The sequence below is a fragment of the Oncorhynchus kisutch genome, linkage group LG18 (assembly GCF_002021735.2).
Source record: "Oncorhynchus kisutch isolate 150728-3 linkage group LG18, Okis_V2, whole genome shotgun sequence".
Lineage (NCBI taxonomy): Eukaryota > Metazoa > Chordata > Actinopteri > Salmoniformes > Salmonidae > Oncorhynchus > Oncorhynchus kisutch.
Window position 1 is genome coordinate 19,266,870 of NC_034191.2, and position 13,477 is coordinate 19,280,346.

The window sequence follows — 13,477 nt, forward strand, 5'->3', positions numbered from 1 at the left end:
CTGCAGAGAGAGAGTTACACAGTACTACAGTATGTATACACTGCAGAGAGAGAGAGAGTTAGACAGTACTACAGTATGTATACATTGCAGAGAGAGAGAGTTAGACAGTACTACAGCATGTATACACTGCAGAGAGAGAGTTAGACAGTACTACAGTATGTACACACTGCAGAGAGAGAGTTAGACAGTACTACAGTATGTACACACTGCAGAGAGAGAGTTAGACAGTACTACAGTATGTACACACTGCAGAGAGAGAGTTAGACAGTACTACAGTATGTATACACTGCAGAGAGAGAGAGTTAGACAGTACTACAGTATGTACACACTGCAGAGAGAGAGAGTTAGACAGTACTACAGTATGTACACACTGCAGAGAGAGAGTTACACAGTACTACAGTATGTATACACTGTAGAGAGAGAGTTACACAGTAATACAGTATGTACACACTGCACAGAGAGAGAGTTAGACAGTACTACAGTATTTACACACTGCAGAGAGAGAGTTACACAGTACTACAGTATGTACACACTGCAGAGAGAGAGAGTTAGACAGTACTACAGTATGTACACACTGCAGAGAGAGAGAGTTAGACAGTACTACAGTATGTACACACTGCAGAGAGAGAGAGAGTTACACAGTACTACAGTATGTACACACTGCAGAGAGAGAGTTACACAGTACTACAGTATGTACACACTGTAGAGAGAGAGAGAGAGAGAGTTAGACAGTACTACAGTATGTACACACTGCAGAGAGAGAGTTACACAGTACTACAGTATGTACACACTGTAGAGAGAGAGAGAGAGAGTTAGACAGTACTACAGTATGTACACACTGCAGAGAGAGAGTTAGACAGTACTACAGCATGTACACACTGTAGAGAGAGAGAGAGAGTTAGACATTACTACAGTATGTACACACTGCAGAGAGAGAGTTACACAGTACTACAGTATGTACACACTGTAGAGAGAGAGAGAGAGTTAGACAGTACTACAGTATGTACACACTGCAGAGAGAGAGTTAGACAGTACTACAGTATGTACAAACTGCAGAGAGAGAGAGAGAGTTAGCCAGTACTACAGTATGTACACACTGTAGAGAGAGAGAGAGAGTTAGACAGTACTACAGTATGTACACACTGCAGAGAGAGAGTTACACAGTACTACAGTATGTACACACTGCAGAGAGAGAGTTACACAGTACTACAGTATGTACACACTGCAGAGAGAGAGAGAGAGTTAGACAGTACTACAGTATGTACACACTGCAGAGAGAGAGTTAGACAGTACTACAGTATATACACACTGTAGAGAGAGAGAGAGAGTTAGACAGTACTACAGTGTGTACACTGTAGAGAGAGAGAGAGTTAGACAGTACTACAGTATGTACACACTGCAGAGAGAGAGTTAGACAGTACTACAGTATGTACACACTGTAGAGAGAGAGAGAGAGTTAGACAGTACTACAGTATGTACACTGTAGAGAGAGAGAGAGAGTTAGACAGTACTACAGTATGTACACACTGTAGAGGGTTAGAAAGTGTAATGGCCAACAGTACTACAGTATGTACACACTGCAGAGGGTTAGAAAGTGTAATGGCCAACAGTACTACAGTATGTACACACTGCAGAGGGTTAGAAAGTGTAATGGCCAACAGTACTACAGTATGTACACACTGTAGAGGGTTAGAAAGTGTAATGGCCAACAGTACTACAGTATGTACACACTGTAGAGGGTTAGAAAGTGTAATGGCCAACAGTACTACAGTATGTACACACTGTAGAGGGTTAGAAAGTGTAATGGCCAACAGTACTGCAGTATATACAGTGCATTCTGAAAGTATTTGACTTTTTCCACATTTACACAAAATACCCCAAAACAAAGCAAAAAGTTTTGCTAATTACATTTTTTTATATATTACATTTACATAAGTATTCAGACCTTTTAATCAGTACTTTGCTGAAGTACTTTTGGCAGCGATTACAGCCTCGGGTCTAATTGGGTATGACGCTACAAGCTTGGCAGTTGGGAGTTTCTCCCAGATCCTCTCAAACTCTGTCAAGTTGGATGGGGAGCGCTGCTATACAGCTATTTTCAAGTCTCTCCAGAGATGTTCGTTCGGGTTCAAGTCCGGGCTCTGGCTGGGCCACTCAAGGACATTCAGAGACTTGTCCCGAAGCCACTCCTGCGTTATCTTGGCTGTGTGCTTAGTCTTGTTGTCCTGTTGGAAGGTGAACCTTCACCCAGTTCTGAGGTCCTGAGCGCTCTGGAGCACGCTTTCCATCAAGGATCTCTTTGTACTTTCCCTCCATCCTGACTAGTCTCCTAGTTCCTGCCTCTGAAAAACATCCCCACAGTAGGATGCTGCCACCACCATGCTTCACCGTAAGGGTGGTGCCAGGTTTCCTCCGCTTGGCATTCAGGCAAAATAGTTCCATCTTGGTTTCATCAGACCAGAAAATCTTGTTTCTCACGGTCTGAGAGTCCTTTAAGTGCCATTTGGCAAACTCCAAGCGGGCTTTTATGTGCCTTTTACTGACGAGTGGTTTCCGTCTGGCCACTATCATAGATGCCTGATTGGTGGAGTGCTACAGAGACGGTTGTCCTTCTGGAAGGTTCTCCCATCTCCACAGAGGATCTCTTGGTCACCTCCCTAACCAATGCTGCAGAAATGTTTTGGTACCCTTCCACAGATCTGTGCCTAGACACAATCTTGTCTTGGAGCTCTACAGACAATTCCTCTGACCTCATGGCTTGGTTATTGTTTGACATGCACTGTCAATGGTGGGACCTCATATAGACAGGTGTGTGCCTTTCCAAATCATGTCTAATCAATTGAATTTACCACAGGTGGACTCCAATCACGTTGTAGAACATCTCAATGATGATGAATGGAAACAGGATGCACTTGAGCTCAATTTCGTGTCTCATAGCAAAGGGCCTGAATACTGAAAAAGTTATCTGTTTTTTATTTTGAATACATTTTCAAACATTTCTAAAAACCTGTTTTTGCTTTGTCATTATGGGGTATTGTATGTAGATTGATGAGGACATTTTTGTATTTTTTTCTCATTTAGAAAAAGGCTGTAACGTAACAAAATGTGGAAAAAGTCAAGGGGTCTGAATACTTTCCAAATGCACTGTACATAATGATCCAGGTCAGACCTGAATAATTTCACATACTATAATGTTTTATAGTTAATAGTGTTTTTGTTTGTTGTGTTAATGCCAACAAAGATATGTCAAATCAATTCAAATCAAATGAAATGTTATTTGTCACATGCTTCAGAAACAACAGGTGTAGACTAACAGTGAAATGCTTAATTATGGGCCCTTTCAACAATGCAGAGAGATAAAAAGATAAATAATTGTTCAAAATAACAACACAAGGAGTAAATACACAATGAGTAACGATAACATGAATAAAATAACTAAGGGATAGGTAGTTTATAGATCCTTACCGTGGTGATTGATGATTGAATAATGTCCAGCATGTATTCTCTTGTTCATTTTGATGTCGTTGTCATTGTTGTTTTGTTACATATCCATCTCTCCGCAGTAGTGCACAGTCGTGTCCAAATACATCCCACTCTCCTTTGCTCTCAGTTCCACATTCAGGAAACAAATACACAGTAAGAATCCAACTGGTCCAAACAGCTGTCCGTCAAATCACATAGAGCAATAATCAGACCCAGAGGGGCGGGCTGTAATCCAAAAGGGGTGATGAAAGAAGTTTGATGAGGGTGATTCGGGAGGACAAGGGGTAGGAATGCACCTCTTTAGATCAAAGACATTCTGAGAAAATGTCCAGAGGGCAACAAAACAGCCCAATCTTGGACAAAACAAGCCCAGAACAGAGCAAAAACACAGAACCCCCTTCCCCTCCCTCCTCCATCCCTCCCTCAACCTCTCAGATTCAGAACATCAGTGTTTATCTCGAGGTTGGAATCCTCCATTTTGTCTGTTGGTATTCGAACGTAAAGAAAAGACAATCGAGGATATGGCAGCGAGTCACAGAGAACAAGTCATACACACAGGACAGAACACAGTTACGATACAAAAATCTGCTCTGTGGGTATTCCAGAAAGAACTTTCCAGAAATATTACTCTTGCCTAGAGGAGCGATCCCCTCTGAATTCCTTCCAGACCATTGAAGGCACTCCAGTTGGCCTCTGGGAAAAGCTTTCCATCCATCCCGTTCTCAGCGTCGCTCGGACAGAAAAATATCCCGTTCTCAATAGGGCAAGGTCTAATATCTGATAAAAAGTGCATATTTCCCACTTTTCTTCTTCTTGTTCTTTTCTTCTTTTAAATCCAATTTAAAGTGCATGGAAGAGGTAAACAATTTGATTGTTCATTTGTCTTTTGATATTTAATTTGTATTATCCGTTAGAAATGAAGTCGTTTCCTTCTCGTTGATCAGACCGGAACCATTCTGCCTTGCATCTGTTGCATTTGGGAGAGCATTCCCTGGACGCTGGTCAGGATCTTATTCTGGTGTGCAGCTGAGGAGATTCCAATTCGGCCCATGTCCCTGTTTTAACAAGAGGAGGAAAGAAAACATTAGGAACCAAGACACACTATGACAGCTTCCTGATTCATATGACAGATTTAACATCCTCTCTAGGTGTCAACCCAGCCTAATATAAATCAGTAAAAAAGTCAGACAGGTCTCTCTTGGATGCATAAATGCTGAGTAAACCAAGCATAACTCACTCCTGTGTCATATGAACCACAGCCTCTGGGGTGGTGTATCCTGCTGCGGTGAAGTTGTCACTGTATCTCTCCATGCCGATGGCCTGCAGCCAGTCCTCCACCGAGCCCAGCGCCGAGGCCACCTCCGGGCTGACCGGCTCCAGGAGGGTGGTGCTGGGTCTGGGGACGGAGAGGGGTGGAGAGTCAGTCGACATCTAGACAACTTGCACTATATTAAAGCAACGGTACCTACAACTTTCAGTTGTCAAACCCACCTAAATCTTTAGTGAGTTTTCTTTTAACCCACCAAATAAATAAATAGTACATTTTTTTATAAGTACAATCTTTACCCATTGACCGAAATGAATAGGCCTCAACCCACTAAATGTGTGTCAAGCTTCCAACATTTTGAGATACTATTGTCATACAACTTGGCAGTGAGAAACTGATGAATTAGAATGGCACTGCTATTGTTTCTTAAATCACCTGTCACTCAGACATAACTACAACACTAGAACAACTAATTAAATCAGGACCAGAGGAGGAGAGAGAGACACGGTGCCCTCTGGCCTTATGGTTAGTGAGTTTTTCATCATCTGACGTTAGGCTATCACAGGGGTCAGGCACACGTGAACTACAGTCAACCCTGAGACTTTGAAAAAGGAACTGTTATTCTTCAGCCAATCTTCTTTCTTTCTGTCTCTTTCCCCCTCTCTCTCACACACACACACCTTTCTTTCTGTCTCTTTCCCCTTCTCTCTCTCACACACACACACCTTTCTTTCTGTCTCTTTCCCCTTCTCTCTCTCACACACACACACCTTTTTTTCTGATGGAATCAGCAGGTTAGACAAACTAAGCGCTAGCATGTTTCCCATCTCTATTTGTCCTACAAGACAGAAGCCAAGTGAAACACAGTTCCCCCCTTGTGTCACCGACACGGCTAGTTAATCGTTATTTAAAGAGAAAACATGAACAACACACACTGTGGCTTTAACCTCCCACTGCTTCTCCTCTAGCATGCAGATATTCATCATGACTCGGTCTTTCTTTCAGGCACTCACCAACACCTTTTCCATCCCTTCATCCCTCCTTCCTTAGCTTCACAACGATATCTGCCATCAAATATTTACCCAGAGCCGGTGCGACCGAGGTGAGGGACTGAGCACACTAACTACGGTCCCGCTCCACTGCACCCCTCCTCCATAATTTAACAGGTGTTGGCTGAAAGGCTTGGGCTGCTGGGTTCAAACGCCACTTTGGTCTGGCTGGGGGGCTGGGGACTGTTGGGGGGGGGGGGCTCTGGGGTAGTACATAAGCACCTTACTTCGTTGCGAAATTCGTTGTGAAATACTGTGGTGCTTTGGGCATCTTTCTCCATCTCTACCACCCTGAGCCATGGATTGAGATGTTACTAGGGTCCCCAAAACCTCACCCTTGTTCCTAACCCCCCCCTGTAAAATCTGTTCATGGGATTCAGTTCCACTAATTATTCCTCTAGGACTCTCTCTCCCATTCTCCCCCTCTTTCACCCTCTATCCCTGGGTTAAAGAAGAACATTTCCTCCCTCCCCGACTAGCTCTGGGTCTGTAAAAATACGCAGTTCCACCTAGGAGTAACGACTCCTACTTAAAGGGGGCTTTTTATAACATACTGCTAGCTACCATTGTAATTCTCAACTCTATTAGAACACATACCTTATTTTACAAGGTGTACCATTCAGTTAATGTTGTATGGAAGTACAGTATATAAAACAGTACTGATTACACACATTACAATAATAGTGAATAAACTAAGAAATCTCTGTCTCACCGTGTGGTCTCTCCTCCAGTCCTCTTCAGGCTGTTGGGGTTCCGGATCAGTTTGTCCAGCATGTTGACGATCTGGCCAAACTTGGGCCTGTCACCCCTCTCCCTCTGCCAGCAGTCCAGCATCAGCTGGTGCAGTGACACGGGGCAGTCCATGGGCGGGGGAAGCCTGTACCCCTCATCTATGGCCTTGATCACCTTTGGGGAGAGAGGGCAGAGGTTAGAGGTTAGGGTTGATGGTAGACTGTGAGATAGATTACTCAGCCATCCTAATTACACTATAACGATGATGTTATTATAATTGAATAATAGGAAGTAATCATGAAAATTGCACAGCTGTAATTACACAGATAATATTTCTATAATGACATAACATCCTTATTATTTGATGTTTTAATCCTGAATGTGTTCTTACTGTAGACTTACATCCTGGTTACTCATGTCCCAATATGGGCGCTCCCCATATGACATCACTTCCCACATTACTATGCCGTAGCTCCACACGTCGCTGGCCGAGGTGAACTTCCTGTAGGCAATGGCTTCTGGGGCTGTCCAGCGAATGGGGATCTTCCCTCCCTGTGATTGACAGGTAACAGACTGTTAGTATACCAAATACATAGGTACATACAAGCATGAAAACGCTGAAATGTATTAACACTACAGCCACACACAAGCTTGTGCACACACACACACACACTCTCTTACCCTGGTGGTGTATGCAGCCTCGGGGTCGTCCTCCAGGACTCGTGACATGCCGAAGTCAGACACCTTACACACCAGGTTGCTGTTGACCAGGATGTTGCGTGCGGCCAGGTCTCTGTGGACATAGCTCATATCAGAAAGGTACTTCATGCCCGACGCGATGCCACGCAAGATGCCCACCAGCTGGATCACTGTGAAACGCCCGTCATTCTTCTAAAGAAGCAAACAAACAAATCAATGCATGTTAGGTCATGTTTGTATGTAGTGGCAGGATGGGATGATGCTACTCTTTATGACGTTGCTTGGCTGACATTCATTAAGAGGCTAATGGCTGTAATAGTCATACCTAGAGTTCTGAACATTTGAAAGCAGACACATACCACACAGAGAGTTGAGTACACAGACTGCATTGCATGACTTACCCTCAGAAATGCATCCAGCGAACCATTCTCCATGTACTCTGTGATAATCATCACTGGTTTACCTGAAGAAAAGGAGGGAGGGAGGGAGGGAGGGAGGGAGGGAGGGAGGGAGGGAGGGAGGGAGGGAGGGAGGGAGGGAGGGAGGGAGGGAGGGAGGGAGGGAGGGAGGGAGGGAGGGAGGGAGGGAGGGAGGGAGGGAGGGAGGGAGGGAAATGAAAGGCAGATGATTATGGAGGTAAACTATGCACATCACTGCCCAAAGTAGCAGGAGAGCAGTGCTTCTCAGGGGTGTGTGTGCGTGTGGTGTGTGTGTAGTGTGTAGTGTGTGGTGTGTTGGGAGGGGGTACACCATGTTGTTGTGTTACAGCCTAGACTGTTTCCACGTGTTGTTGTGTTACAGCATAGACTGTTTCCACATGTTGTTGTGTTACAGCCCTAGACTGTTTCCACATGTTGTTGTGTTACAGCATAGACTGTTTCCACATGTTGTTGTGTTACAGCCCTAGACTGTTTCCACGTGTTGTTGTGTTACAGCATAGACTGTTTCCACGTGTTGTGTTACAGCCTAGACTGTTTCCACATGTTGTTGTGTTACAGCCTAGACTGTTTCCACATGTTGTTGTGTTACAGCCTAGACTGTTTACACATGTTGTTGTGTTACAGCCTAGACTGTTTCCACGTGTTGTTGTGTTACAGCATAGACTGTTTCCACATGTTGTTGTGTTACAGCCCTAGACTGTTTCCACATGTTGTTGCGTTACAGCCCTAGACTGTTTCCACGTGTTGTGTTACAGTATAGACTGTTTCCACATGTTGTTGTGTTACAGCCTAGACTGTTTCCACATGTTGTTGTGTTACAGCCTAGACTGTTTCCACATGTTGTTGTGTTAAAGCCCTAGACTGTTTCCACATGTTGTTGTGTTACAGCCCTAGACTGTTTCCACATGTTGTTGTGTTACAGCCGAGACTGTTTCCACATGTTGTTGTGTTACAGCCCTAGACTGTTTCCACATGTTGTTGTGTTACAGCCTAGACTGTTTCCACATGTTGTTGTGTTACAGCCCTAGACTGTTTCCACATGTTGTTGTGTTACAGCCTAGACTGTTTCCACATGTTGTTGTGTTACAGCCTGAATTTTAAATGGATTCATATGTAGACTTTTGTGTCATTGTCCTACACACAATCCACCATCATGTCAAAGTGGAATTCGTATTTTTTATTGTTATGTTAACTAATTAATTTAAAATTAAAAGCTGAAATGTCTTGATTCAATCAGTATTCAACCTCTTTGTTATGGCAAGCCTGAAGAAGTTCAGGAGTAAAAATGTGATTAACAGGTCACATAATAAGTTGCATGGACTCTGTGTGTAACATGATTTTTGAATGACTACCTCATCTCTGTACCCCACACATACAATTATATGTAAGGTCCATCATTCGAGCAGTGAATTTCAAACACAGATTCAACCACAAAGACCAGGGAGGTTAATACCTCGCAAAGGTGGGCACCTATTGGTAGATGTGTAAAATGTTTTATAAAAAGTAGACATTGAATATCCCTTTAGGCATGGTGAAGTTATTAATTGGATCGTGTATCAATACACCCAGTCACTACAAAGTTACAGGCGTCATTCCTAACTAAGATGCCAGAGAGGAAGAAACCATAAGGTCAATGGTGACTTTAAAACAGTTACAGAGTTTAATGGCTGTTAATGGTAGTTACTTCACAATACTAACCTAATTGACAGATTGAAATGAAGGGGGCCTGTACAGAATAAAAACATGCATCCTGTTTGCAACAAGGCACTAAAGTAATACTGCAACAAGGCACTAAAGTAATACTGCAACAAGGCACTAAAGTAACACTGCAACAAGGCACTAAAGTAATACTGCAACAAGGCACTAAAGTAATACTGCAACAAGGCACTAAAGTAATACTGCAACAAGGCACTAAAGTAATACTGCAACAAGGCACTATAGTAATACTGCAACAAGGCACTATAGTAATACTGCAACAAGGCACTAAGTAACAATGCAACAAGGCACTAAAGTAATACTGCAACAAGGCACTAAAGTAATACTGCAACAAGGCACTAAAGTAATACTGAAACAAGGCACTAAAGTAATACTGCAACAAGGCACTAAAGTAATACTGCAACAAGGCACTAAAGTAATACTGCAACAAGGCACTAAAGTAATACTGCAACAAGGCACTAAAGTAATACTGAAACAAGGCACTAAAGTAATACTGCAACAAGGCACTAAAGTAATACTGCAACAAGGCACTAAAGTAATACTGCAACAAGGCACTAAAGTAATAATGCAACAAGGCACTAAAGTAATACTGCAACAAGGCACTAAAGTAATACTGCAACAAGGCACTAAAGTAATACTGCAACAAGGCACTATAGTAATACTGCAACAAGGCACTATAGTAATACTGCAACGAGGCACTAAAGTAACACTGCAACAAGGCACTATAGTAATACTGCAACAAGGCACTATAGTAATACTGCAACAAGGCACTAAAGTAACACTGCAACAAGGCACTATAGTAATACTGCAACAAGGCACTAAAGTAACACTGCAACAAGGCACTATAGTAATACTGCAACAAGGCACTAAAGTAATACTGCAACAAGGCACTATAGTAATACTGCAACAAGGCACTAAAGTAACACTGCAACAAGGCACTATAGTAATACTGCAACAAGGCACTAAAGTAATACTGCAACAAGGCACTAAAGTAACACTGCAACAAGGCACTAAAGTAACACTGCAACAAGGCACTATAGTAATACTGCAACAAGGCACTAAAGTAATACTGCAACAAGGCACTAAAGTAACACTGCAACAAGGCACTATAGTAACACTGCAACAAGGCACTAAAGTAATACTGAAAAACCTGTGGCAAAGCATTTACATTTTTGTCCTGAATACAAAGTGTTTGGGGCAAATCCAATACAACACATTACTGAGTACCACTCTCCATATTTTCAAGCATAGTGGTGGCTGGGTCATGTTATGGTTATACATGTAATTGTTGAGGACTGGAGAGGTTTTAAGGATTAAAAAAGAAACTGAATGGATCTAAGCACAGGCAAAACCTTAGAGGAAACCTGAATCAGTCTGATTTCCACCCGACACTAGGAGATGAATTCACCTTTCAGCAGGACAATAGCCTAAATCACAAGGCCAAATATACACTGGAGTTGCTTACCAAGAAAACAGTGAATGTTCCTGTGTGGTTGAGTTACAGTGTTGACTTAAATCTGCTTGAAAATCTATGGTAAGACCTGAAAATGGTTGTGCAGCAATGATCAACAATCAATATGACAGAGTTCGAAGAATTTAGAAAAGAATAATGGGCAAATGTTGCACAATCCAGGTGTGCAAAGCTTTTAGAGACTTACCTAGAAAGACTCACAGCTGTAATCTCTGCCAAAGGTGATTCTACAAATAATTGACTCAGGGGTGTGAGGGGTCTAAAGCTGAAGTTCTCCAACTTTGAGTTGGACTGGTCTGATTGTCAAGAGGCTGTCAGCCACGGCTCTGTGCGACGTGTGATTGGCGCTCCATGACTTACAGGACTTCAGCAGCACCCCAAAGAGTTCAACTTGAGAGGGGAGCCCCTTTGTCAATCTTCTTTGCTCTGTTTTGTTGTCCCCTGCTGCCCCCGGGCTGCCACTGATTGACAACTCGCCAAACAAGTCCGAGAAGCGTCTGATCTACGACCCTCAGCTCGCCCCTTCTCAGTCCTGCCCTCTTCCTCCCAACCTATTTGCATGCTAATGTCTTGTTTACTGAATACGTCCTGCCGCCTTTGGTAATGAACTCTGGGCAGGGGCCCCGCCAATAAGCCAATTAGCACCTGTCCAAAAAAATGTCTAGGGATGGTAGAGGACAACGTATAAGAGAATGTTTGGATAACAATGAGGTAACGTTAGGAGAACGTTATTATAGAGAGCTGAGGCTGGTGGGAGAACACAGAGACCAGCCACTTCACTCACTGGAGCGTTCTTTCTTTCCTTCTTTTTTTATAAAAGGTTCTTTCTCATTTAGCAGTGCTTACATTATGTAAATGTGGGAATTTAAATGCGTCACTTCCTAAAGGAAAGCTGGGAAGGAGCAAAGTGTTAACAACTCAAGATGGACAGTTTTTAAAGATGTCAGAGTGGCGCTGAGAAATCAATAAATGGCCAAGATGACAGGCTATACTGCCTCAGCTCTGAGTCTCTGATGTTAGCCTATTTATGTATTTAGTGCATATTTAGACTTCATCAATAATTAATACGACTTAATTGGCCTCTTGGACAGGCAGTGCTGCCGTACTGAGGCGAGATAGAAGTCCCTTTTAACTAGATTGGAATAGTGAGGGAATTCAAATAATGGATTCTTAATAGATTCCACCGACACACTCAAGTGTGAAGGACTAATTGCTGAAAAACGGCGTCAAGCTTTTTGTCATGACAAAGACGGGAGGAAGGGGAGAGGGAAGGAGATGGATATTGGATGCAGTCCTCCTCGCTTAAATTTTCTCTCTTTTTAAGTCTGTTTCTGTTTCCAGTCTGGTATCTCATTTACCCGTTCTCTTCATCTTCTCTGTGTCTGTTTGTCTTTCAGCCTCCCCTATGCTTTCTCAATCATTCTACCCATGGTCACGACAAGATGTTTAGGGTTGGAGGTGTGCATTTTTTGTGTCTGCTGATGCGTATTTTGCGTCACTCTGCTCATACAGGAGTTGTAAAGAGCTAGTAATGATTTTAGTAATGATTTTTTTGTAATTCTTTTTGGGGGGTGATTTATCAGGGGGTGCTGCAACACCCTCAGCAACCCTACTTCCCACAGCTATGGTTCTAACCCCCACTATACCCCTCTCCTGCGCTCTCCTCTCTCCTAATCTTACACCCTCTCACATGTGTTATCCTCCTCTATATCATCCTCTCTCTTCTGCTCATCTCCTATTTCTATCCTTAATTTATCTCTGATTCCCTTCTTTCCTCCCTATCCCTGCCTTTCTCTTTCTCTTTCTCCCACTCCCCCCCCCCCTCTTCTCAATTCAATGAAATTCTGTCTCTCCGTTGAGAGGTCTGATGTGTGATAAGTGATCAGGCCTGTAGTGAGTATGGTTGTGCCATGGCAGGCTGTGCAGACTGAATGGCTGACTGGGATTGGTCTTATCTCCTAGAGAGGAGGACAGATGTGGTAGTATTTCCATCTAACCAGCCAACAGCCAAGATAACTGGGACTCTGAGGTAACACTCACACACACATGTACCTAATCAAAGGTGAACAGACACACATTCATAGTAAAAGGCAATAAATAAAACGCTAAACCAGTATGTCATCAATACAAACTCTCACACTCAAACACACATGCACACAATGCACTACGAGTTGAACACACAACTAGTTTCCCAAACGTACACCCCCCTCCCCCAACACAGACTCTAAACAACAGCGTCTGGTATGGTGGCAGTACAGGGTCTGTCCTGCAGATAGGATATCACTCTCTAACCCCAAACACATTTACAGCTGACACTATGATTAATGAGCTAGCTACAGCGCAGGACACATTAACCCTGTAGCCGACCTGGACCAGACCTGTTCCATCTGGACTCCAACCACCTGGGGATTCCCAGGATGGGCTCCGTGTCCGGACCCACACCACTCCTCGCCCCTATCCAAGGCCCTCTGGGTAACCAGGCTTGGATGTGAATGAACCCCCCCCCTTGCTATCTCCAAACTCACCCACAACCACAGACGTGGTGTGTAATGATTTAAGTCTTTATCTGAGCTTGTCCCGTTCAGGATTATTTAATCACCTCATAGTTGATGTTTTCCAT

General features: G+C 43.3%; 1 protein-coding gene across 3 annotated transcripts in view; it reads right to left on the reverse strand.

Annotated features, from left to right (window-relative positions):
* epha4l (eph receptor A4, like) overlaps positions 1–13,477 on the reverse strand; it is an 88,761-nt gene that overhangs the window by 17,984 nt on the left and 57,300 nt on the right. For 2 of the 3 annotated variants that reach the window (XM_031795778.1, XM_031795779.1), the window contains exons 12-17: positions 7,632–7,693; positions 7,213–7,422; positions 6,934–7,083; positions 6,512–6,705; positions 4,721–4,879; positions 3,466–4,538 (exon numbers count right to left, since the gene is read on the reverse strand). In XM_031795778.1, the coding sequence (XP_031651638.1) occupies positions 4,424–4,538; positions 4,721–4,879; positions 6,512–6,705; positions 6,934–7,083; positions 7,213–7,422; positions 7,632–7,693 (890 nt within the window). In that variant the 3' untranslated portion in view covers positions 3,466–4,423. The remainder of the gene's footprint in view (positions 1–3,465; positions 4,539–4,720; positions 4,880–6,511; positions 6,706–6,933; positions 7,084–7,212; positions 7,423–7,631; positions 7,694–13,477) is intronic. The other variant, XM_031795780.1, reaches the window with a different exon arrangement.